Source organism: Cetorhinus maximus, chromosome 9 (assembly GCF_964194155.1).
Source record: "Cetorhinus maximus chromosome 9, sCetMax3.hap1.1, whole genome shotgun sequence".
Taxonomy (NCBI): Eukaryota; Metazoa; Chordata; class Chondrichthyes; order Lamniformes; family Cetorhinidae; genus Cetorhinus; species Cetorhinus maximus.
Window position 1 is genome coordinate 60,733,330 of NC_135887.1, and position 27,350 is coordinate 60,760,679.

The following is a 27,350-nucleotide window of genomic DNA, read 5'->3' on the forward strand; positions in this document are numbered from 1 at the left end:
GCCCCCCCCGCAAAAAATACACATGGTTTGTCTTAACCATAACTCAAACGCTCAAGAGGTCTTCTCTCCCGGTGTGGGTTACGGCAGACATCTGGTGCTTTTACAGAGTAATGCTCATTGGAGACTGGTGACAGCTTGGGACTTGTAGCAGAATCTGAAGTTGTGTCTAATGCCGGTGAAGACAACTTCAACTTCAGTCACACTAGTCTGAGGAGGAGAGACTGGAGTCAGCATTCCTTGACTTGGAGATGGCTCTTCCATAAGAGGTGTATCCTTAGATGGTGCTTGACTTGGCAACAATTGGTCAACATGTCTCCACCAGGTGAGATCATTCGTAGTTTGGACTGTGCACAAGAAACAGGTCCTGTCTGAGCGATCACTGTAGCAGGAGCCCATTTAGCTCCAGAAGCATAATTATGAGCTAGAACTCCTTGCCCAGAACAGAAAATTCTTGGCTATGATCTTTTGTGCTCTTCTCTCCACTTGGTCATGCTGTTGATCTTGCACAACTTGTGTTGTGTTGGTTTCAGCAGATCAAAGCAAGTGCGTAGCTGCCATCTCATTAGTGGGAATATGGGGGATGCTTTAGTGGTAGCATGTGGCGTGTTTTGGTATGTCAGCAGAAATGTGTCCAGATGCTTTTGAATGGAGGAATGTCCTTGTGCCCAGCTGAAAGTGTATTTCATGGTTTGGTGGATGGGTGGTATGGTGCTGAGGTGATGTGATAAATTCCATTACTTCTCAAAAAAATTCTTCAACTCCTGTGAGACAAACTGAGGTGCACTGTCAGTCACAAGTTGTTCTGGTAGCCTGTAACGACTGAACATTTCTCTTCGCCTTTGAATTGTATTCTCAGTAGTAGACAACATCATTGAAACTTCTGGCCATTTGGAACGAGCATCCACAGCCATTCCTTCAAATGGTCCAGCAAAAAAAAAATAATCGACATGGATGTGATGCCAACGGTTTTCCAGCCAATCCCATGGATGGAGGGGTGCCAACTGAGGCTTGTTTCTCACACTCTGACATGAAGGACAGGATCTTGCCTTGGCTTCAGTGTCTTGGTCCAGGCCACCAAAAGTAACTTCTTGTGATCTCTTTTATGCGAATTATTCCACAAGTGTCCAGCATGCCGTTGTTGGTCCTACTCTGGTGTCCTCAATGTTGGTGGAATAATAACTCTCATGCCTCAAAGCAAATATCCTGAAGTGACTGATAACTCCATCCTCCTGGAAAGGTAAGGATGAAGGTCAGGTGAAACTTGGAAGTTCGGGGAAGAGCTGCCATGCATCACAAGGTCCTTGACTTGGGACAATGTTGGGTCCACTCGAGTGACCTACATGATTTGGATTGAAGTGATGGTGTGTTCTCCACGCGTGCAAAGTAGAAAAATGTCTTTCTGAGCAGTGTCCAAATGGGTGACTGGTAGGGGAAGCCTCAAAAGATTATCCGCATTGCCATGCAAAGTAGATTTTCGTTATTTGATGTCATAGGTGTGAGCATTCAACATCACTGACCAACGTTGCATTCCGTTTGAAGCTAAAGAAGGCATGCCTGTGTGTGGATTGAATATTGAGGTGAGTGATCAACGATGAGTCAGCAGCGTGAATTTTCATCCAAACAGGTACTGGTGAAATTTCCGGATTCCAAAAATGATTTCCAGTGCTTTGCGGTCGATTTGAGCGTATTAACTCTCTGCTTTGTTTAAAGTCCATGAAGTGAACGCTTTGGGCCTCTCCACACCCGAGAGCATTGTGAGAAACAACAGCCCCAACTCCATAAGGCGATGCATCACATGCAATTTGTAGAGGTAAGGAGGAGTCAAAAGTGCGTCAGTACCTCGGAATCTGTCAGTGCTGCTTTAGTCTTTTTGAACGCTGCGTTATAGTCTTCTGTCCTGCCACAGAATCTCATGCAGGAGTTTCAGCAGGGCTGCTAGCTGTGGAATAAATCTTCTGTAATAATTCAGCAGCCTTAAGAATGAGCGAAGCTGGTTGATATTCTGAAGAGCTGCAACATCCACAATAGCCTTGACCATGGAGGGCACTTTGTGAAACCCAGCAGCATCAATGACGTGCCCCAAATATTCTACAGAGGGCTGAAAAAAACTCACATTTTTAATGATGTGAACCCATAGGCCGTATTCCTTATCAGTCTTGCTCATTACCAAGATGTCATCAAGGTAGCACTGAGCTCCAGGCAAGCCACTCAGGGTCTGGTCCACGGCCCTCTGAAACAAGGCTGGAGCTGATGTTATTCCAAAGGGCAAACGGCAATATCTGTACAGTCCCTTGTGTATTGTGATGGTAAGGTAGTCTTGACTTCTCATCAACATGCATTTGTAAGTAGGCCTGGTATAGATCTATTTTGCTAAATTTCTGTCCACCACCCAGGCCAGCAAAAAGGATCCTTAATATGGGGAAGTGGATATTGTTCAACACACAACACATGGTTAACAGTAACCTTGAAATCTCCACATACGCATATGGAACTGTCTTTCTTGAGCAATGGAACGATGGGTGTTGCCCATTCGCTGTGGGAGACAGGTACCAAGGTTTGACCAGACACTCCAGGTCAGCTTCGGCTTTTGGTCGTATGGCATAAGGCACGGTTTCTGGTCTTCAGAAATTTTGGTTCAGCGTCAGCTTTGAATATTCAATTTTACAGTAATCCCCTTCATGCTTCCCAAATCTCCTTCAAAAACATGTTTTTTTATAACAGTTGTCAGACCAGTGTCTTCTTTTGCAATGCTGTACACTTCTGCTCAGTTTAACCGGATGTTCACAAGCCATGACCGACCAACTAAAGCTGGGTAGTTGCCTTTCACCACAAACAGTGGTAGCTTAGCAGTCTGTCCATTTAGTTCCACTTTAATTTCCGTTCTGCCCATCATAGGTACAGATTCCCCTATGTTTTCAGGACAATTTTTTGCATGCTTCAAAGGAAGATGTTTAAACCTCTCCTTATACACAGCATCTGGGACCAGAGAAACTGCTGCCCTTGTAACCAGTTCCATACGTATTGGTTGGCCCTCCAGCAACGGTGCTACCTGGTAGCCCTGTGAACCACTTGCCACTGACAAGATGTGGAGGGGCCCTTCTTCGGACTTGGTGTCACTCTGGTTCACCCATTCCTGCTGTATAACATGCAGATTTTCCTTCCTGTTATGCCAGGCTGCAGATTTATTTTCCTCTGGTTTGCTTTTCCGATTCCCTGCTACTTTTTTGTTTTTACAGACATGCTCAATGTGTCCCTTTTTGCCACATTGACGACATTCAAGGTCTCCACACCAACATTCAGATGGCGGCCAGGCTTTCCACAACGGTAACATTCTCAGCTGCTTGCTATCTGGAGTGCACACTCAGCTGTCACGTTATGCACTTGAGCCGATGCACTCAGCTGCTGTGCTTCTTTTGCAGCCAGTTCCATTGGGACAGCAACCGCTATGGCTTTCTGCGAAGCGAGGTTAGCCTCTGTCAGCAGGCGTTTCTGGATTGCTTCACTACGTAGGCCACAGACTATCATGGAGGGTGTCATTCAGTACTTCCTTGAATTCACAATGTTCAGTGAGCTTTTTAAGTACTGTAACATACTGCGCAATTGTTTCCCCCTCTACTTAGTTTCTTTTGTGAAACCTAAATTTATCTGCTATGACAAGTGGCTTAGGGGAAAAATATGTCTCCAGGACTTGTACAATGTCCTCATACGATTTTGCACCAGGTTTGTCAGGTTGCACCAAGCCTCTTAATAAACCAAGGGTTTTAGCTCCCATCACACTTGAGAGCTGCCACCTCCTTATTTTCAATTCCATTTGCAAGGACAAAAAACTCAAAGCATTCGGTGTAGGAGCTCCACTGTTCAACAGTCTCATCAAAACGTCCCATAGGTCCGATAAGTATAGTAATTTTCCACCTTAAATGTGTTGCCGCTTTGAGCTGTAATTCTTACTTCAGGCTTTCTCTGCAGCTGTCAGTTTCCTGTCTTTTAGTTTCCTATGCTATTCTGGTTTTGGTGGGCTCCCTGGCAAACATGGCCTTTTTTTAAAAAAAAGACTTTGTTCCTGTTTGAAAAGGCGCAGCAGCAATTTCTTCTCTTTTTTCTGGGTGATTCTGCAGGGTTTTTTTTTCTTCGATAACTCTGCAGGTCCCTTTGATGTTGGATGTCCCACACTTCGGGAGACCCAGTGGCTTCGTGGTCCGATTGGGGCCATTTTCTTTTCCCCAAATCTAAAGCTGCAGCACTGCTTTCTGGTCTGACTGCCTTTTTAAAAAAATCTTCAGAGCAGCAACAATTCTTTGTTTAGTCTTCTAAACTCTTCAGGCTTTGGTCTTCTGTTTTTAAAACTATGCTCTGCGGCTTCTTTATTTAACTCTGCCAGCCGATTCCAACTTGCAGCCAATTTCTCTAATCTACTGAGCCTTAGGGCTGCTACCTACTCTACAAGAACAGCTTTTTCCTTTTTTTAAAAAAAAAGCTAGTAATTTTCTTTTACTAGCTCTTTCATTTTAGTTTTGCTTTTCAGGTGGCATCGCCACAAAGGTCCGTCATCCTCGTCACCAATTTTTTAACATTTTAATACTGGTATCGCCAATAACATTCTAAAGATTAATCAATACACACATAGATGCGGAGGTGGTTGAACATTTGCCAGAGTAAATTCAACGAAAGCACACTTAACTAACAAGATGGATTCTGCCATCCCATAATGCTTGCAAAGCACAGCAAACTAAACAAGGCAGACAGTACATAACATAAACCCTACGAGGTGAGCAGTTGTTGAGGCAGTCCGCGTTGGAGTGGCTTTGAAGGAATTCAGAGACTTGATCTTTCAAAGTGAAAAGTTTGGAATCCTTCAAGAGGGAGACCAAGTTTCAACAAGATTGTCTAGTTCATAGTGACCCACCCAGATTTCACTATCCTCTAAGAAATCCATGGGATCTGTCTTGGTTGCATCTGTTATGTAGTGTGTTCAACCAGTTTGCCTGTAATTCACATGTACCTCATGTTAATTTGGAAGTTTAGAGTATGAGATGGATCTTGCAAATTGTTTTGCTTTTCTGACTTTGTAAAGTTTATTTTGTTTGTTCAAAAACCATGGAATTTTGTGGCTTTATTCTCTTAGCATGTACCTTAGATTTCAAACTTGGTCTACTTTAAACAAAAAACTATTGGTCCCTAGCCGGTTCATACCAACAACTTGGAGGTCTGGACCAGAATCATAAGCATTCTAGGCGCCATGCTTTAAAAAGGATGTGAAGGTATTGGAGAGAGTGCAGAAAAGATTGACAAGAATGGTTCCAGGGATGAGGAACTTCAGTTACATAGAAAGATTGGAGAAGTTTGGGTTTTTTTCCTCGGAGAAGAGAAGGTTGAGAGATTTGATAGAGGTATTCAAAATCATTAGGGGTCTCGAGAGAGTAGATAGAGTGTAACTGTTCCCCTTGGCAGAAGGGTCAAGAGCCAGAGGGCACTATTTAAATTGATCAGCAAAAGAAGCAAAGGCAACAGGAGGAAAAATGTTTTTTTATGCAGCGAGTGTTTAGGATCTGGAATGTACTGCTCGAGAGTGTGGTGGAAGTAGATTCAATCATAGCTTTTAAAAGGGTATTGGATAAGGTTTGCAGGCCTGTGTGGAAGAGTAGAAATGAGAGATTAATTCGATAGCTCTTTCAAAGGGCCAGCACTGGCAACATGGGTGCTGTATATTTCTATTTAGTCGCCTCAACTATTGCTAGTGGTAGACTTGCTTATATTGATGGCCCCTGGTTTTAGTCTCAATCATAGGTGGAAACATGGGGCAGAATTTGAACCTTGGCTTGCTGCTTCCGAAGGTGGAACAAGACGTGGGCGCCACTTCCACCCTCTCACTTTTTGCTAGTTCCCACGCAATTCCAATTTAAATTTAAAGTGCCAGAGGGTTGCGCAGGAGACATGAGTGATCGCACGGCAGAAGAAGCTTTTCATTGATGAAACCCACTGCCAGCTGACAATGCAGCAGTTACAGGTGGACTATAAAAGAGCCTCCTGGACAAACAGGGAGGCTCTGAATCACAGCCAAAAACTTTCCTGTCCAACTTCATTGCCATTGGCTTAAGACTTATTGAGAGCACAAGGTGTTTTACAAATTTAAATTTCACTTGCAAATATTTCATATTACAGTGGTTTCATCTTATTTGTGTGTGCATCATTGTTATTTGTTGAGACTAGCTTAGTCTGAGAGCTAATTGTACTGACACACTTCATTGTTAGCACACTTTGATAGCTACAGGGGAGTTAAGGAGATTTCTTTATTGTAAAAGAAATTTTGTGTTTTTGCGTTCACTCTTTACTGAATGTTCATGTTAGTACTGTTCTCACCACTATGTGGGACATGGCTGAACTTGCAGGCTTAGTTGACCCTCCCTTCTATGCATTGTAAAAGAGATTATCTCTGCCAAGAGTGATCTCAGACAATCAAAATGTTGTAGTTGAACTCAAAAACCACCAAGTACTGTACTAGAGAATGCCCTGAGGCGGACCCACATTTTGGACTGGAGCCCACCCTTTAGGCCCCTTATTTTACCTCAACCGATTGTTCCCAACACCTCACCCAGAACGCTGAGCCCTTCCCACTTAACTCCTCCATACCTCCAACCCCACTCTACAGCCCAGCCTCCTACCACTGACTCACCCTTGCCAGTCCTAAGCCTCCAAGCAAGCTGTAACTCCCCTGCTCCCCTCCCTTTGCCGTAGAGTTAACCAAAGAAAACTGCTGACCTCAGACACAACTGCACAAAGCCAACTGCACGCCACCTTTAAACAAACATGAACCAGGTGCCATGAGATTCCTATGCATTGCTGACTTTATCATGAAGGTAGGATGTAGTTACAGAAAGATTTAATATGTGTCCATGGCACACAAAGGTATTACAAGTTGGAACCCACCACGTGATAGCATAAGGCCCCACCCACTAAACACTGCCCTTGACATCAAAGCCGCATTTGACTGAATGTGGCATCAAGGAGCCCGAGCAAAACTGGAGTCAATGGGAATCGGGGGGAAACTATCCACTGGTTGGAGTCATACTTAGCACAAAATGAAGATGGTGGTAGTTGTTGGAGGTCAGTCATCTCAGCTCCAGGACATCACTGCAGGATTTCCTCAGGGTAGTGTCCTTCAGCTGCTTCATCATTGACTTTCCCTCCATCATAAGGTTAGAAGTGGGGGTGTTCGCTGATGATTACACAATGTTCAGCAACATTTGCGACTCTTCAGATGCTGTAGTAGTCCATGTTTAAATGTGGCAAGCTTGACACCATCCAGGACAAAGCAGCCTCCTTGATTGGCACCACATCCACAAACATTCACTCCCTCCACCACCGATGCACAGTGGAGCAGTGTACACCATCTACAAGATGCACTGCAGGAATTCACCAAGGCTCCTTAGACGACACCTTCCAAACCCATGACCACTACCATCTAGAAGGACAAGGGCAGCAAATAGATGGGAACACCACCACCTGGAAGTTCTCCTCCAAGTCACTCACCATCCTGACTTGGAAATATATCACCGTTCCTTCACTGTTGCTGGGTCAAAATCCTGGAACTCCCTAACAGCACTGTGGGTGTACCTACACCACATGGACTGCAGAGGTTCAAGGAGGCAGCTCACCACCACCTTCTCAAGGGCAATTAGGGATGGGCAATAAATGCTGGCCCAGCCAGTGAAGCCCACATCCCATGAAAGAATTTAAAAAAAAAACACGCCACTGAGTTAATCTTGAAATTTGAACCCACCATCGGAAAAGTGAAATTTCACCTCCCACCTAATTCAGTCACCTTGCCCACCACGCTTTCCGCTCTTGTGGGCTTATCAGCTCTATGTCTAACCTGCATTCCACAGTTCATGTTGTGTATTTTCTGTACACAGTACACTATTTGGTCTATGCAATAACAGTTACTGGACTCAGTTTAGAAAGCTGGATCAGAAATGAGAGTTTAAATCCCAACACAGAAACTGTGCAATTTGAATTCCTTTAGATTGGAAAATTGAACATGTGTACTATTGTGTGACTACAAGTGTGACAGGTGGTGATCCACAAGGATCTGTTGGATGATTGGATAGAAAGCCACATTTGCTAATGAGTTAATGACACTAAGATAGGCAGCATTCTCAGCAGTGTAGATGGAAGTATAACATTACAAAGAAATATTAATAGATTAAGTGAATGGACAAAACTATGGCAAATGGATTTCAATGTAGATGAAGGTGAGGTCATCCACTTTGGATCTAAATAGGAGAGAACAGGGGACTCTGCGGAGACAGTGGCATAGTGGTAATGTCGCTAGACTAGTAATCCAGAGACCCAGGTTAACCACACTGGTTCAAATCTCACCACAGCAGCTGGTGGAGTTTAAATTCAATTCATTCATTTAAAAATTCTAGACTTGAAAGCTAGTCTCAGTCATGGTGCTGCAAAACTTATTGATTGTCTTAAAAACTCCATCTGGTGCAGTAATGTCCTATAGGGAAGGAAATCTGCCATCCTTACCTTGTCTGGCCTGCATCTGGTACCAGATCCACAGCAATGTGGCTGAAAAAGCCACTCAGTTGTACTGAACAGCTCCAGATGTTGCAGATGTGGGTAAACCGAGCTGATGCTCAATTGTTAATTTTAAACTTGGGATTGATAGATTTTTGTTAACTAGAAATATTAAGGGATAGGAGGTTGGAGTACAGATTAGCTATGATCTCATTGAAAGGCCAACAGGTTTGACAATCTAAATGATCTACTCCTGTTCCTAGAAAAGGTGTTGGTCCCGCTTGTTCATGCACACATTAATTATAGATGAGGAAGCCCATCTCAATTTCTCCACCGAGAACAATCTGAGAGTTCCCTCTCAATTTCACCATCTGACTGTTTCTTCAGTTACAGTGTACTATCTCCAGTAGCCCACTTTAAGTGTAAATCACTCTGAGGAAAAATTTCTCAAAATCAATTACACATTTCCCCCTTCCTTTTTTAAAAGAAAAAAATTTGTTTATGGTACCTGGCTGTCAGCATTTATTGCCCATCCCTAATTGCCCTTGGAGAAGGTGGTGGTGAGCTGCCTCCTTGAACCGTTGCAGTCCATGAAGTGTAGGTACACCCACAGTGCTGTTAGGGAGGGAGTTCCATGATTTTGACCCAGCGACAGTGAAGGAACAGCCATATGTTTCCAAGTCAGGATGGCGAGAGATTTGAAGGAGAACTTCCAGGTGGTGGTGTTCCCATCTACCTGCTGCCCTTGTCCTTCTAGATAGTAGTGGTCACGAGTTTGGAAGGTGCTGTCAAAGGAATTTGGTGAGTTGCTGCAGTGCATCTTGTAGGTGGTACACACTGCTGCCACTGTGCGTGTCCATGGTGCAGGGTATGTGAATGTTTATTGTGGTGGAAGGCGTGCCAATCAACTTGCTGCTTTGTCCTGGATGGTGTCAAGCTTCTCGAGTGTTGCTGGAGCTGCACTCATCCAGGCAAGTGGAGAGCGTTCCATCACACTCTCAACTTGTGCCTTGTAAATGGTGGACAAGCTTTGGGGAGTCAGGTGGTGAATTACTCTCCACAGAATTCCCATCCTCTGACCTGCTCTTGTAGACACAGTATTTATATGGCTGGTCTAGTTCAGTTTCTGGTCAATGGTAGCCCCCAGAATGTTGATAGTGGGGGATCTAGTGATGGTAATGCCATTGAATGGAAGGGGAGATGGTTAGATTCTCTCTTGTTGGAGATGGTCATTGCTTGGCACTTGTGTGAATTGAATGTTACTTTCCAGTTGTCAGCCTAAGCCTAGATATTGCCCAGGCCTTGCTGCATATGGACATGAACTGCTTCAGTATCTGAGGAGTTGCGAATGGTGCTGAACAATGTGCAATCATCTGCAAACATCCCCACTTCTGACCTTATGATGGAAGGAAGGTCATTGATGAAGCAGCTGAAGATGGTTGGGCCTAGGGCACTACCCTGAGGAACTCCTGCAGTGATATCCTGGGACTGAGATGATTGACCTCCAACAACCACAACCATCTTCCTTTATGCTAGGTATGCCTCCAACCAGTGGAGAGTTTTGCCTTTGATTCCCATTGACTCCAGTTGTGCTTAGGCTCCTTGATGCCACATTGTCAAATGCGGCCTTGATGTCAAGGGCAGTCACTCTCACCACACCTTTGGAGTTAAGGTCTTTTGTCCATGTTTGAACCAAGGCTGTCAGGAGGTCAGGAACTGAGTGGCCCTGGCTGAACCCAAACTGAGAATCAATGAGCAGGTCATTGCTGAATAAGCAACCCCTTCCAGTACTTTACTGATGATGGAGAGTAGATTGATGGGGCGGTATTTGGCCAGGTTCAATTTGTCCTGCTTTTTTTGTTCAGGGGTTATCTGGACAATTTTCCACATAGCCAGGTAGATGCCAGTGTTGTAGCTGTACTGGAACAGCTTGGCTAGGAGCGCAGCAAGTTCTTCAGTACTATTGCTGGACTATTGTCAGGGCCCATAGCCTTTGCAGTATCCAGTGCCTTCAGCCATTTCTTGATATCACGCGGAGTGAATTGAATTGGCTGAAGACTGACATCTGTGATGCTGGGGACCTCCAGAGAAGGCTAAGATGGATCATCCACTTGGCACTTCTGGCTGAAGGTTGTAGAAAATGCTCCAGCCTTGTCTTTTGCACTGATGTGCTGGGCTACCCATCATTGAGGATGGCGATATTTATGGAGCCTCCTCCTCCAGTGAATTGTCCACCACCATTCACGACTGGATGTGGCAGGACTGCAGAGCTTAGATCTGATCCGTTAGTTGTGGGATCACTTAGCTCTGTCTATCACTTGCTGCTTATGCTGTTTGGCACACAAGTAGTCCTGTGTTGTAGCTTCACCAGATTAATACCTCATTTTAGGCTGCTCCTGGCATGCCCTCCTGCACTCTCATTGAACCTTGTTTGAATCTGTTCCCCCTTGTCCTACTCCCTCAGCTTAATTCCAGTGGTATTTCTGATTTACTTTTTCCATTACTATCTCATACCCTGCTATAACATCACTTTTCAAACATCTATTCAGCCAAGTCTTTTCCCATATCTCAGGCCCCTGACACTGGGAACCAGTCCTGTGGCTCTTCTCTTCACTATCGAGTGGTTGAATGTTGCAGTGACTCAGTGACCAGAACTGGAGGGAGTTTTCAATGTCCATTCCTCAGAGTCCTCTGCAGTTGTACCAGGAGAACCTAACATATTGTTTTGATTATTGTAGCTCATCATCCTAGTGGCTTGACCAAATACTACTTTACGTTAATTGGACATGCTTGCTACAGAATTCAGCTCCATTGTGCCTGATTTTTTGGTCCTATGGGTGTGATTTTGCCTTTAAAAATGGAATGAGTGGGACACTTGGACACTTGTGGTACTAGTCATATCAGACAATTTTGGGGTCAATGTGCATGCTGGAAATATGCAGTGTCAGCAGGTTGTCACGTCAATCAGTGCGTAATGTTGATTTCACGTCAATACTGTGAAGTTGGAGCTCAACACTCCAGCTAACACTCTCTCTCAACCTCACACGACTAAACAAGCATTCAGCAGCAGGAAGGACCCCCATCCTGTAGCATCTTACTTAAAGGGATCATCAACTACTTTTAGGTTAGTTGCCAATTGATTTTGAGCCAGTGTTGCTACAGAGAATGGTTTGACAAGTACACTGGAATGTTGTCCTGACTTCAAAGATTCTGCACAAGGCACTTGCTCCCAGAAAGGGCTACAATAACTCGTATCCCCTTTGGACCCCAGCTTGAAGGGAGAATAAGCAAATGCAACAGAGCAAGACAAGCTGACAAGAGGGAGGAGGAGGCAGAGGAGGGGGAGGAGAGGAGAGAAGTTCTGTCAACTGGAGGCCATACTAGCCCAGGGTGTCCAGAAGGCAAACAGTCTACCTGAAACTCAGTGAAGAACAACGTGCCAGATGTTTCCACTTCAAGCGCTTGCTTGCTGAAATCTGCCCCCTCCTGCAGCCACAATTGTGAGCTCAGAGAAGGGCAAGGACAGCATTACCAGTGGCTGTGAAGGTAACCAGTGCTCATTCCAGACTGGAGCAGGCGATATTTACAACATCTCCCCGTCTGTTGTTTTATAAGGAAGGTCACTGAGGCTCTGGATTCCAAGACAGTGGGATACATTTCACTCTCTCTTGCCAGAGAGCAGCAGACAGAGTGAACACATGGCTTTGCAAGGACTACAGGTTTCCCCGTGGTCCAGAGTGCCATTGACTGTACACACATCCTTTTGTGGGCACCACGTTTTGATTCACATTTCGTACCACAACTGAAAGGGAATTCACTCCCTCAACATCCCACACTTGGTGTATCATGTAGGTCTACACCTGATATCCTTCTTTCTTCAGCTCTGCCATCTGCATTTGAGCCACCAAGCCAAACCAGAGTGGCAACTGGGTGACCAGGGCTATCCTTTAATGGCATACATACCAATTAGGAGCAGGCGTAGCACAGAAAATGGCTCATGACACAGTAACACAAGCGAAACGCACACACGCACGCAGATGGGCAACAGAAGAGATGCTGTCACAAAATGTGATTCAGCAGACTAGTGTTTAGGCAGCGCTTCCACTACCTGGGTATTTCTGGAGAAGACCAGAATTACTCAGCAGTGCTCTGCTGTATGCTGTGCCACCTCACCATTATTAGGGCAAGCTCTTGCCACCAGCCATATGGTAACCAGCTGAGGAAGCAGTGGAAGAGGAAGCAGCCCCTTTCTGGGTGTCTTTCCATTATCATCACTTCATGGGATGTTGGTGTCATTGCCAAAGTCAGCATCCCTAATTGAGAGGGTGTTGGGTGCGCTGCTTTACTGCTGCTGCTGCAGCAGTCTATGTTGTGAAGGTACAATCATGGTGTAGTTAGGATTTTGACCCAACAACAATGAAGGAATAGTGAGTGATACATTTCCACATCAGAAGGCTGTGTGATTGAAGGGGAGCTCAGTGCATCCTGTAGACAGATGGTACACACTGCTGTCATCATGCTGGTGGTGGAGGGATTGAGTTTAAGGTGGTAGATGGGGTACGGGATCTTCACCCTCCCTTCCCAAAATCCTGTCCAGTACTTTTTGCAGCAGGTAGGGAACACTCCTCTGGGCTCTCAGTCAGGACTGCAGAGGATGCTATCTATTCCCCTAATTATCAAATCCCCAACGACTAAAACCTTTCTATTCTGCACATCATCTCTTTGTGCAGCTCTCTACACAGTTCACATCCTGCAGCAGCTTGGTCCTGATAACTGTCAAAGACATTATTGAACAGGACCAGTGTCTGTGGGATAAAAACAGAAAGCGCTGGAAAGACTCAGCAGATCTGACAGCATCTGTGGAGACAGAAACAGAGTTAACATTTCGAGTCCGTGTGACGCTCCACAGGTGCTGTAGGATCTGCTGATTTTTTCTGTTTTTATTTCAGGTTTCCAGCATCCGCAGTATTTTGATTTCATCTCGGTGTCTGTGGGAGCCTCTTCCTTCCCTGCCTCCCCACAGATGCCCCTAACCCTGCTCACTCATACCCCTTCTCTGACAGAATGTTACTCCAGAGAAAACTGTCCAGAAATCCCTCCTTACGTTGACCTTCTATGGCTGGGGCACAGGGACCGAGTTACTCGCTGTAAACGTGGTCATCAAGGACAGGCTCCCTCTCCCTCTCTGTTTCTCACTCACCAGGTTGACGAATTTCAGTTTTCTTCCCCCCTCCACCGCTCTCAAGAGCCCGAACACCACCACAGCGCAGAGCAGAACCCGAGAACCTAGGATCAGTGCCTCTGAGCCGGCAACCATACTGTGCGAGTACCGGGGCCCTCAGCACCCGGAACTATATACCTGGGACGGGGGGGCGGCAGAGCCCGGGGGGACCTTAAAACGCGGACCCGCCCCTAGCAACCGGGATGGCGGAGACTTTAAACCGCGGACCCGCCCCTAGCAACCGGGATGGCGGAGACTTTAAACCGCGGACCCACCCCTAGTAACCAGGGTGGGGGACTGTCCGGCATAATTTGAGATGAGAGGGGAAGATTTGAAGTAAAGACCTTGAGTTGAAGCCGTCGCCCTGACAGGAGCAGCCGGCAGACCCCGGCTCTGCCCCTCAGCACCAACATGGAGGCAGGCAGACCCCAGTCACCTTGCACAGTGCCAGCCCAGATCTTCAACATGTCCCAACTCCAAAACCAACTACATCATGACCAACTGAGAGAATGAGGCATGGGCCCGCCATGAATCTGGCTCTCCTTCCACAGCACTCAGCAATGGACCCTTGCAAACCGGAGCCCTCCATATCTTCACCTGCCACATATATGCTTCTGGCCCTTTCTTCTGTGGAGCTTGGAAAGACTTCCATTTCTATAGTGCCTTTCACAGCCACTGGACATGACTTCCTGAAGCTCTTTAGTCAATTAAGTCCTTTTGAAATGTAGTCATTGCTGTAATATAGGTAGCAAAGGTGCCAATTTATGCGCAGCAAGCTTCCACAAACAACAATGTGATAATGACCAGATAATCAGTGCTTGAAGTGGATTGTGTGCATCTTAATATATCACAAGCTTAACCTGTATTTGGGTTTTGCTGTTGCTTATGAAGGATCAAAATGCCCTTTTTGCCCTTTCTCAGTGTCATCCTGTAAGACTAGATCCAGGCAGAGCTGGACATACACATGCATAAAGTACCAATTGGGAGAGGGACCTGTTGTATCTAACAATCACCAGCTCAGGACTAACTCTCAAGTCATGCTGATCTCATTACTAAACTTGCACAGCCCAGTGTTAGCGCACTATTCAAGATGGTGCTCCAACATGACTGCTGGGTATTCTGTAACCCATACACATTGCAGCCACATTGTGAATGTTTAAGGTGCTGGATAGGCTTCCCAGCCTGCTTTGTACAGGTTAACATTGAACTTTTTGAGTTTTGTTGCAGCTGAACCAAAGAAATCTATATCCCCAGTCTGCTGGCTGGTGATATCTGTGGTCACTTTCACTCTTTTTAAAATCACTGTACAGCTACTCTGAGACTTTGACAAGCTACTCACCATCTGTGTATGATTTTCCTCAGTCACTTGAGCTACTACAAAACTAGAAGTAGTTTAGCAACCTGATGACTTCACCAACTTAGCAAACGCGTTCCTAGATTTCTCTGCCTTGTTCTTCAAATCCAGCACCATTTCTTTTGGGTTTCTTTAACTGAATAACTTTCAGCTAAGGCACTGTGCTTCTTAGTGAAATGCTTCTCAAAATTTTATTTCTTGTTGGCAAATTTCTCATTGCAAATGAGATACATGCATCCAGGCGAATTTGGGATGTACGTGAATGAATCAGTCCATTCATCTAGAAATTCTCGATTTCCTCTTTGCAGCCATTTCCAAAGCGGCCTCAAAACAAGGGCTAGAGGAAGTTTGTTTCTTTTTAATGATTTGTTATGGACAGGAGGGGATCAGGTCAAAGAACACTATTTTCCTCTTATCACCTGTCTGTAAACAAGATGTTTTGAATTCGTTTTTTTTAAGAATAAGCAGTGCCATAGTTTCCCAACCCCTTGATGTTTGTGTGATTCAATTCTACTAATAACCCCACAGCAAACTCAAGTTAGGGTTAACTCAGCAGGTTAGTTTATTGTACACATTCAAAACCCCTGAGAAGGAATGTTAGCAACATCCCACTCTGCATTCACACTGTAAAGGAAGAGATAGAGAAAAGGAGGTTCAATAGTACAAAGACCACAGAGAAAATTAATAATGGTTCACCTGAGTTCCCGAGTCCCAAAGTCAGCGTCCAATGAAGAAGTCTTTCACGTAGGTATTCGATGGTCGGCTGGTTGGAGACTGGTGTCGTAAGATTCGATTTTCAGGTGGCGTTGATGTCGCAAGATGAAGTAGGCATGCAGAGATCGCATCTGTTCTATAGGTAATGATACAAAATCTTCCAGTAGAGTCAGGTTAGATGGGCTGGTGGTCCAACCTGGACAGAGCTTGCTTCTGTGTGCCCTGCCAATTAAATGTTAAACAGCTGCACAGCTCAGAAAGGTAATATTAAACTGCTCAAAAGATGAGTCTTGAGTCATATGACCTTCCTTTGACACAGTGATTTCATCAAAGGGTGTTTATCCAGCTTTGGAGTTTTGCTTTGTCTTCAGGACTAATAATGTCTGAGCCATTATGGGTTTAAATGGGTACCATTCGTGTTGAGGGTCTGGTGTTTGGGAAGCCATTGTCTCAGCAGACCCACCGACTCTGCTAGCAGGATTGGCTTATAAAATGCAAATGGAATTCCTGCAGCTCCCTTTGAAATTGGTCCGCACAGACCCAGGTGGTCTGTTAGAAGCTCCTTGGGCATAATGAGGTGTCACACTCCTGAAACTGAGAAGAGAATTCTTTTGTTCTGGAGACTGCTAGGGATAATTTCCAGACAGAGGGTAAGCCATCTTAATTGGTCTGTGTCCAGTAGAAAAGTCCAGTTCAAAAATAAGAAATAGCAATGAGGATAAAGTTTTAAAATATATGCAGGGTTGGGTTTCTGTTCTGTGTCAGAGGAACCCAACAGATTTATCGCCTGATTGCACATGACGCATGTTCACCAACACAACCTCAACACCAGGGCCAGAGTGAGTGTGCTCTTTTATTAATGTGCCTGCCTGCACATGCTCATCAAGAGCATTTTTGTCAAAACAATTGACTAATTAGTACCTTATTGTACATCCACACAAACGCAGAGCGCTAACCCATTACTACCGATCAATCAGCTTCTGAATAAGGCAACCAATCAGAAAGCATCATTTTGGATGAGCATTTTTGAACAGACCGACCTGGGCCAAAGTGAATGTGATGTTTCACTGATTAATGTGCCTGCCTGCGCATGACCCATGTGATTGTATGGTGGGTGAGAGTGCAAGACGCCATATTTCCTAGTGAAGCATTGGACAGACAAGAATTTTTAGATAGCTAATGATTTTTTCTTATGTTTCTGCACAGGGAGCACACTGGAGGAACAATTCTCTATAAACTTATTCAGTCAATGCACGAAAGATATGTTCATTCAGGAGCTGCAGTCTGCTGACCCCTGATCTAGGCTGACACTCTAGTGCAGGACTACACTATTGGAGGTGCCATTTTTCAGATGAGACATTTAACAGAGGCTCCCTCTGCATCTGTACAAATTTTTAATCTTTAAATGATGGTTGATGTTATCACTATCTAATCAATCCATCAGGATTGGGAGCAACCAGATCGTCGGAGATAATTCACACCGCTCCCCCAGTTCCGACCCTCCCTCCCCCCCCAAGATGTGCTACGGGACTCCTCGAAAGTCCCAACACTGACTCTGTGGGAGTTGCCTGGGAAGTTTGAACTTCCAATGGCAATTCCCCTTCTCTCTGGGACCCTCCAAAAAAGTTTCCAACTCTGAGTTAGAGGCAGAGCCTTCTAACTTAGTTACCTGGGTAGTTACCCAGGAAATGTTAGAAAATTCCTAACTCCCATCTAATCATACAACTGACCAGCACCCACCCCCCTCAATCACTCACGTAAATACTCCCACTCTTGAGTGCCCTCTCGACACCACAACTATCCTGCCCAATTCCCCAAACCCTCCATCTCACCGTTGACCACCCCCCCGCACCCCCCCCCACCCCCCACCCCCACCCCTCAACTCCCTGACTCCCCCAGCCCAACCTGACTCCCACCCTTGACTTCCCAACATGTCCCAGATCTAACCTGGAACCCCTATCAACCTGACTATCCCCAAACCACCTCTCACACCTGCCACCCTACCAACCCACCACCCTATCCACCTGCTACCTACCCACCTTCAATTCTACCCACTTGCCACCCTACCCATCTGCCTGCCATCCTACCCCTTTCCACGCTACCCCTCTTCCATCCTACTGCCCTTCCACCTTCCGACCTGCCACCATACCCAACTGCTGCCCTACCCACCTTCCACTCTATCCTCCCATCACCCTATCTAACTGCCACCATACCCTTTACCCACTTACCTCACCTACCTCAACTCCTCAACCATATTACCCACCTGCCACCCTACCCACTTACACACATCCTTCTCTCTGTAGTTTTTCAAAGAAGCTTTGGAGCATTTAAAATTTTACTTACCAGAATATGGCGGGGGCGTGGCCACGAAGAAGCAGTTCCATTTCAGGTACACACTGCCTTTCTGTACAAGCCAGAAAGGCGAAGCTCTGGCATGCAACAGAAAAGAAGCAGCGGAGTGGCAATCTATCAATGATTGACACTCCTCGGAAGAAAAGTAGGAGGGAAGTGCCAATCCGACAGTGGAGGAGGAACGGAGGGGCAATCTGACAGTGATTATCACGACTTGGAAGAGGAGCAAGAGCTGAGTGGCAATCCGACAGTGAATGTCACTCCTCGGAAGTGGAGGAGGAGCGGAGTGGGAATCCGACACTGATTGTCACTATTCGGAAATAGGGTACGTACGGAGTGGCAATCCGACAGTGATTGTCACTCATCAGAAGGAGTAGGAGCGGTAGTGGTAATCCGACAGTCATCATCACTCCTGGGAAGTGTAGTAGGAATGGAGTGGCAATCCGACAGTAATTGTCACTCCTCGGAGGAGGAGTCGGAGCGGAGTGGCAATTCGGCAGTGATTGTCACTCCTTGCAAGGAGTAGGAGCAGAGTGGCAATCTGACAGTGATTGTTGCTACTCCGTAGTGGAGTAGGAACGGAGTGGCAATCCGACAGTGATTGACACTCCTCGGAAGTGGAGTAGGAGCGGAGTGGCAATCCGGCAGTGATTGTCACTCCTCGGAAGAGCAGTAGGAACATAGAGGCAATCCGACAGTGATTGTCACTCCTCGGAAGAGGAGAAGGAATGGAGTGGCAATCCGACAGTAATTGTCAGTCCACGGAAGAGGACAAGGAATGGAGAGGCAATCCGTCAGCGAATGTCACACCTCGGAAGAGGAGCAGCAATGGAATGGCAATCCGACAGTGATTGACACTCCACGGCAGAAGAGTAGGAGCTGAGTAGGAATCCGACAGTGATTGTCACTCCTCGGAAGTGGAGTAGGAGCGGAATTGCAATCTGAGAGTGATTGTCACTCCTCGGAAGTGGAGTAGGAGCGGAGTTGCAATCTGAGAGTGATTGTCACTCCTCGGAAGTGGAGGAGGAGCGGAGCGGCAATCCGACAGTGAAAGTCACCCCTCAGAAGACGAGTAGGAACGGAATGGCCATCCGACAGCGATTGTCGCTCCTCGGAAGTGGAGTAGGAGCGGAGTGGCAATCCGACAGTGATCGTCACTCCTCGGAGGAGGAGTATGAACGGAGTGGCAATGCAACAGCGATTGTCACTCTCGGAAGGAGTAGGAACAGAGTGGCAATCCGACGGTGATTGTTACGACTTGTAAGAGGAGCAGGAGCTGAGTGGCAATCCGACAGTGATTCTCACTCCTCGGAAGAGCAGTAGAACGTAGAGGCAATCCAACTGTGATTGTCACTCCTCGGGAGAGGGGTAGGAATGGAGTGGCAATCCGACAGTGATTGTCACTCCTCGGGAGAGGCATAGCAACGGAGTGGCAATCCGTCAAAGAATGTCACACATCTGAAGTGGAGTAGGAACGGAGTGGCATTCCGACAGTAATTGACACTCCTCGGAAGAAGATTAGGAGCGGAGTGGCAACGCGACAGCGATTGTCACTCCTCGGAAGTAGTAGGAATGGGTGGCAATCCGACAGTGATTCTCTTTCCTCTGAAGGTGTAGGAACAGAGTGGCGACCTGACAGTGAGTGTCACTCCTCGGAAGTGGAGTAGGAGCAGACTGGCAATCCGACAGGAACTGTCACTCCTCGGAAGTGGAGTAGGAGCGGAGTGGCAATCCGACAGTGATTGTCACTCCTCGGAAGTGGAGTAGGAGCGGAGTGGCAATCCGACAGTGATCGTCACTCCTTGGAAGTCGAGTCGTAACGGAGTGGCACTCCGACAGTAATTGTCACACTTCGGAGGAGGAGTATGAACGGAGTGGCAATCCGACAGTGATAGTCACTCCTCAGAAGTGGAGGATGAACGGAGTTGCAATCCGATAGTGATTGTCACGACTTGAAAGAGGAGCAGGAGCTGAGTGCCAATCCAACAGTGATTGTCACTCCTCGGAAATGGGGTAGGTACGGAGTGGTAATCCGACAGTGATTTGTAACTCCTCAGAAGGAGTAGGAGCGGAGTGGCAATCCGACAGTGATAGTCACTCCTCGGTAGTGGAGTAGGAATGGAGTGGCAATCCGACAGTGATTTGTAACTCCTCAGAAGGAGTAGGAGCGGAGTGGCAATCCGACAGTGATTGTCACTCCTTGGAAGGAGTAGGAGCGGAGGGGCAATCCGACTGTGATTGTCACTCCTCGGTAGCAGAGTGGGAACGGCGTGGCAATCCGACAGTGATTGTCACTGCTCAGAAGAGGAGTAGGAACGGAGTGGCAATCTGACAGTGATTGTCACTTCTCGCAAAAGGAGTCGAAGCGGATTGGCAATCCGACTGTGATTGTCACTCCTTGGAAGGAGTAGGAATGGAGTGGCAGTCCGGCAGTGATTGTTGCTCCTCGGTAGTGGAGTGGGAACGGAGTGGCAATCTGACTGTGATTGTGTTTCCTCTGAAGGTATAGGAACAGAGTGGCGATCTGACAGTGAATGTCACTCCAGGGAAGTGGAGTAGGAGCGGAGTGTCAATCCGACAGTGATTGTCACTCCTCAGAAGTGGAGGAGGAGCGGAGCGGCAATGCGACAGTGAATGTCACTCCTCGGAAGTGGAGTAGGAGCGGAGAGCCATCCGACAGAAATTGTCACTCCTCGGAAGTGGAGTAGGAGTGGAGTGGCAATCCGACAGTGATCGTCACTCCTTGAAGGTCGAGTCGTAACAGAGTGGCAATCCGACAATGATTTGTCACTCCTCAGAAGGAGTAGGAGCGGAGTGGCAATCCAACAGTGATAGTCAGTCCTCGGAAGTGGAGTAGGAATGGAGGGGCAATCCGACTGTGATTGTCACTCCTTGGAAGGAGTAGGAGCGGAGGGGCAATCTGACATTGATTCTTCCTCCTCGGTAGTGGAGTAGGAACGGAGTGGCAATCCGACTGTGATTGTCACTCCTCGGAAGAGGAGTAGGAACAGAGTGGCAATCTGACAGTGATTGTTACTCCTCGGTAGGGGAGAAGTAAGCGGCATGGCAATCCAGCAGTGATTGTCACTGCTCGCAAAAGAGGTCGGAGCGGAGTGGCAATCCGACAGTGATTGTCACTCCTCGCAAAAGGTGTCGGAGCGGAGTGGCAATCCGACAGTGATTGTCACTCCTTGGAAGGAGTCGGAGCGGTGTGGCAATCCGGCAGTGATTGTCTCTCCTTGGAAGGAGTAGAAGCGGAGTGGCAATCCGACAGTGATTGTTGCTCCTCGGTAGTGGAGGAGTATTGTAGAGGCAATCCGACAGTGATTGTCACTCCTCGTGAGAAGAGTAGGAATGGAGTGGTAATCCAACAGTCATTGTCATTCCTCGGGAGAGGAGTAGGAACGGAGTGGCAATCCGTCAGCGAATGTCACACGTTCGAAGAGGAGCAGGAATGCAGTGGCAATCTGACAGTAATTGTCACTCCTCGGAAGTGGAGTAGGAACGGAGTGGCTATCCGACAGTAATTGACACTCATCGGAAGAAGATTAGGAGCTGTGTGTCAATGCGACAGCGATTGTCACTCCTCGGAAGGAGTAGGAACGGAGTGGCAATCCGACAGTGATTGTCTTTCCTCTGAAGGTGTAGGAACAGAGTGGCGATCTGACAGTGAATGTCACTCCTCGGAAGTGGAGTAGGAGTGGAGTGTCAAACCGAGAGTAATTGTCACTCCTCGGAAGTGGAGTAGGAGCGGAGTGGCAATCCGTCAGTGAATATCACTCCTTAGAAGTGGAGGAGGAACGGAATTGCAATCCGATAGTGATTGTCACGACTTTAAAGAGGAGCAGGAGCTGAGTGCCAACCCGACAGTGATTGTCACTCCTCGGAAGTGGAGTAGGAGCAGAGTGGCAATCCGACAGTGATTATCACTCTTCGGAAATGGGGTAGGTACGGAGTGGTAATCCGACAGTGATTTGTCAGAAGGAGTAGGAGCGGAGTGGCAATCCGACAGTGATAGTCACTGCTCGGAAGTGGAGTAGGAATGGAGTGGCAATCCGACAGTGATGGTCACTCCTTGGAAGGAGTAGGAGCGGAGAGTCAAGCCGACATTGACACTTGCTCCTCCGTAGTGGATTAGGAACGGAGTGGCAATCCGACTGTGATGGTCACTCCTCAGTAGCAGAGTGGGAACGGAGTGGCAATCCGTCAGTGATTTGTCACTCCTCAGAAGGAGGAAGAGTGGAGTGGCAATCTGACAGTGATAGTCACTGCTCGGAAGTGGAGTAGGAATGGAGTGGCAATCCGACAGTGATGGTCACTCCATTGAAGGAGTAGGAGCGGAGGAGCAATCCGACATTGATTATTGCTCCTCGGTAGTGGAGTAGGAACGGAGTGGCAATCCGACTGTGATTGTCACTCCTCGGTAGCAGCGTGGGAACAGAGTGGCAATCCGACAGTGATTGTTACTCCTCGGTACGGGAGAAGTAAGCGGCATGGCAATCCGACAGTGATTGTCACTGCTCGGAAGAGGAGTAGGAACGGAGTGGCAATCTGACAATGATTGTCACTCCTCGCAAAAGGAGTCGGAGCGGAGTGGCAATCCGGCAGTGATTTTCACTCCTTGGAAGGAGTAGCAGCGGAGTGGCAATCCGACAGTGATTGTTGCTCCTCGGGAGAAGAGTAGGAATGGAGTGGCAAACCAACAGTCATTGTCATTCCTCGGGAGAGGAGTAGGAACGGAGTGGCAATCCGTCAGCGAATGTCACACGTTCGAAGAGGAGCAGGAATGCAGTGGCAATTCGACAGTAAATGTCACTCCTCGGAAGTGGAGTAGGAACGGAGTGGCAATCCGACAGTAATTGACACTCATCGGAAGAAGATTAGGAGCTGTGTGTCAATGCGACAGCGATTGTCACTCCTCGGAAGGAGTAGGAACGGAGTGGCAATCCGACAGTGATTGTCTTTCCTCTGAAGGTATAGGAACAGAGTGGCGATCTGACAGTGAATGTCACTCCTCGGAAGACGAGTAGGAACGGAATGGCCATCCGACAGAAATTGTCACTCCTCGGAAGTGGAGTAGGAGCGCAGTGGCAATCCGGCAGTGATCGTCACTCCTTGGAAGTCGAGTCGTAATGGAGTGGCAATCCGACAGTGATTGTTACACTTCGGTGGAGGAGTATGAATGGAGTGGCAATCCGACAGTGATTGTTAAACTTTGGAGGAGGAGTATGAACGGAGTGGCAATCCGTCAGTGATTGTCACTGCGTAGAAGTGGCGGAGGAACGGAATTGCAATCCGATAGTGATTGTCACGACTTGAAAGAGGAGCAGGAGCTGAGTGCCAACCCGACAGTGATTGTCACTCCTCGGAAGTGGAGTAGGAGCAGAGTGGCAATCCGACAGTGATTATCACTCAGTGGAAATGTGGTAGGTACGGAGTGGTAATCCGACAGTGATTTGTCACTCCTCAGAAGGAGTAGGAGCGGAGTGGCAATCCGACAGTGATAGTCACTGCTCGGAAGTGGAGTAGGAATGGAGTGGCAATCCGACAGTGATGGTCACTCCTTGGAAGGAGTAGGAGCGGAGAGTCAAGCCGACATTGATACTTGCTCCTCCGTAGTGGAGTAGGAACGGAGTGGCAATCCGACTGTGATGGTCACTCCTCAGTAGCAGAGTGGGAACGGAGTGGCAATCCGTCAGTGATTGTTACTGCTCGGTAGGGGAGAAGTAAGCAGCATGGCAATCCGACAGTGATTGTCACTGCTCGGAAGTGGGGTAGGTACAGAGTGGCAATCCGACAGTGATTGTCACTCCTCAGAAGGAGTAGGAACGGAGTGGCAATCTGACAGTGATTGTCACTCCTTGGAAGGAGTAGGAGCGGAGGGGCAATCCGACATTGATTATTGCTCCTCAGTGGTGGAGTAGGAACGGAGTGGCAATCCGACTGTGATTGTCACTCCTCGGTAGCAGAGTGGGAACGGAGTGGCAATCCGACAGTGATTGTTACTCCTCGGTATGGGAGAAGTAAGCGGCATGGCAATCCGACAGTGATTGTCACTGCTCGGAAGAGGAGTAGGAACGGAGTGGCAATCCGACAGTGATTGTCACTCCTCGCAAAAGGAGTCGGAGCAGAGTGGCAATCCGGCAGTGATTGTCACTCCTTGGAAGGAGTAGCAGCGGAGTGGCAATCCGACAGTGATTGTTGCTCCCCGGTATTGGAGTAGGAACGGAATGGCAATCTGACTGTAATTGCACTCCTCGGTAGTGGAGTAGTAATGGAGTGGCAATCCGACAGTGATTGTTACTCATCGGTAGTGGATAAGGAGCGGCTTGGCAATCTGACAGTGATTGTCACGCCTCAGAGGAGGAGTAGGAACGGAGTGGCAATGCGACAGCAATTGTCTCTCCTCTGACGGAGTAGGAACAGAACGGCAATCTGACAGTAATTGTCATTCATCGAAAGTGGAGGAGGAGCGGAGTGGCAATCCGACGGTGATTGTCACTCCTCGGAAGTGGAGTAGGAGCGGAGTGGCAATCCAACAGTGATTCTCACTCCTCGGAAGAGCAGAAGGAACGCAGAGGCAATCCGACAGAGTTTGTCACTCCTCGGGAGAGGAGTTGGAACGGAGTGACAATCCGACAGTAATTGTCACTCCTCGGAAGTGGAGGAGGAGCGTAATGGCAATCTGACAGGGAATGTCACTCCTCGGAAGACGAGCAGGAATGGAATGGCCATCTGACAGAAATTGTCACTCCTCGGAAGTGCAGTAGGAGCGGAGTTGCAACCCGACAGTGATCGTCACTCCTTGGAAGTTGAGTCGTAACAGAGTGGCAATCCGACAGTGATTGTCACACTTCGGAGGAGGATTATGAATGGAGTGGCAGTCCGACAGTGATTGTCACTCCTCAGAAGTGAAGGAGGAACGGAGTTGCCATCCGATAGTGATTGTCACGACTGGAAAGAGGAGCAGGAACTGAGTGCCAATCCGACAGTGATTGTCACTCCTCGGAAGTGGAGTAGGAGCAGAGTGCCAATCCGACAGTGATTATCACTCTTCGGAAATGGGGTGGGCACGGAGTGGCAATCCGACAGTGATAGTCACTCCTCGGAATTGGAGTAGGAATGGTGTGGCAATCCGACAGTGATTGTCACTCCTTGAAAGGAGTCAGAGCGGAGTGGCAATCCGACAGTGATTGTCACTCCTTGGAAGGTGTCGGAGCGGAGTGTCAATCCGGCAGTGATTGTTACTGCTCGGAAGAGGAGTGGGAACGGAGTGGCAATCTGACAGTGATTGTCACTCCTCGCAAAACGATTCAGAGCGGAGTGGCAATCCGACTGTCATTGTCACTCCTTGGAAGGAGTAGGAGTGGAGTGGCAATCCGGCAGTGATTCTCACTCCTCGGAAGTGGAGTAGGAGCGGAGTGCCAATCCGACAGTGATTCTCACTCCTCGGAAGTGGAGTAGGAGCGGAGTGCCAATCCGACAGTGATTCTCACTCCTCGGAAGAGCAATAGGAACGTAGAGGCAATCCAACAATGATTGTCACTCCTTGGAGCGAGTAGGAACAGAACGGCAATCTGACAGTGAATGTCATTCATCGAAAGTTGAGAAGGAACGGAGTGACAATCCGACAGTCATTGTCACTCCTCGGGAGAGGGGTAGGAATGGAGTGGCAATCCGTCAGCGAATGTCACACATTCGAAGAGGAGCCGGAATGGAGTGGCAATCCGACAGTGATTGTCACTGCTCGGAAGAGGAGTAGGAACGGAATGCCGATCCAACAGTAATTGACAATCATCGGAAGAAGATTAGGAGCTGAGTGGCAATGCGACAGCAATTGTCACTCCTCGGAAGGAGTAGGAACGGAGTGGCAATCCGACAGTGATTGTCTTTGCTCTGAAGGTGTAGGAACAGACTGGCGATCTGACAGTGATTGTCACTCCTCGGAAGTGGAGTAGGAGCGGAGCAGCAATCCGACAGTAATTGTCACTCCTCGGAAGTGGAGGAGGAGCGGAGCGGCAATCCGACAGTGATTCTCGCTCCTCGGAAGACGAGTAGGAACGGAATGGCCATCCAACAGAAATTGTCACACCTCGGTAGCAGCGTGGGAACGGAGTGGCAAACCGACAGTGATTATTGCTCCCCGGTATTGGAGTAGGAACGGAATGGCAATCTGACTGTAATTGCACACCCCGGTAGCGGAGTAGAAATGAGTAGCAATCAGACAGTGATCATCACTGCTCGGAAGAGGAGTAGGAACGGAGTGGCAATCTGACAGTGATTGTCACTCCTCGCAAAAGGAGTCGGAGCGGAGTGGCAATCCGGCAGTGATTGTCACTCCTTGGAAGGAGTAGGATGGGAGTGGCAGTCCGCCAGTGATTGATTCTCCTCGGAAGTGGAGTCGGAACGGAATGGCAATCTGACTTTGATTGTTACTCCTCGGTAGGGGAGAAGTAAGCAACATGGCAATCCGACAGTGATTGTCACTGCTCGGAAGAGGAGTAGAAATGTAGTGGCAGCGTGACAGTGATTGTCAGTCCTCGGAAGAGGAGTAGGAGTGGAGTGGCAATCAGTCAGCGAATGTCACACCTCGGAAGAGGAGGAGGAAACGAGTGGCAATCCGACAGTGATTGTCACTCCCCGGAATTGGAGTAGGAGCAGAGTGGCAATCCGACAGTGATTAACCCTCTTCGGAAATGGGGTAGGTACGGAGTGGTAATCCGACAGTGATTTGTCTCTCCTCAGAAGGATTAGGAGCGAAGTGGCAATCCGACAGTGATAGTCACTCCTCAGAAGTCGAGTATGAATGGAGTGGCAATCCAACAGTGATTGTCACTCCTTGGAAGGAGTAGGAGCGGAGGGGCAATCCGACATTGATTCTTGCTCCTCGTTAGTGGAGTAGAAACGGAATGGCAATCCGACAGTGATTGTTACTCCTTGGAAGGAGTAGGAGCGGCGTAGCAATCCGGCAGTGATTGTCACTCCTTGGAAGGAGTAGGAGGGGAGTGCCAATCCGACAGTGATTGTTGCTCCTCGGAAGTGGTGTAGGAACGGAATGGCAATCTGACTGTGATTGTTACTCCTGGGTAGAGGAGAAGGAAGCAGAATGGCAATCCGACAGTGATTGTCACTGCTCGGAAGAGTAGTAGGGACGGAGTGGCAGTCTGACAGTGATTGTCACTCCTC

At 47.7% G+C, this 27,350-nt stretch overlaps 1 protein-coding gene across 1 annotated transcript in view; it reads right to left on the reverse strand.

Annotated features, from left to right (window-relative positions):
* The window catches only part of LOC144684688 (lysosomal acid phosphatase-like), a 142,854-nt gene extending 128,892 nt beyond the window's left edge, over positions 1–13,962 (reverse strand). Inside the window, 1 exon segment of the mRNA XM_078548795.1 lies at positions 13,724–13,962. Within this exon segment, the coding sequence (XP_078404921.1) occupies positions 13,724–13,840 (117 nt within the window). The 5' untranslated portion in view covers positions 13,841–13,962.
* Between the last annotated feature and the right edge of the window lie 13,388 nt (positions 13,963–27,350).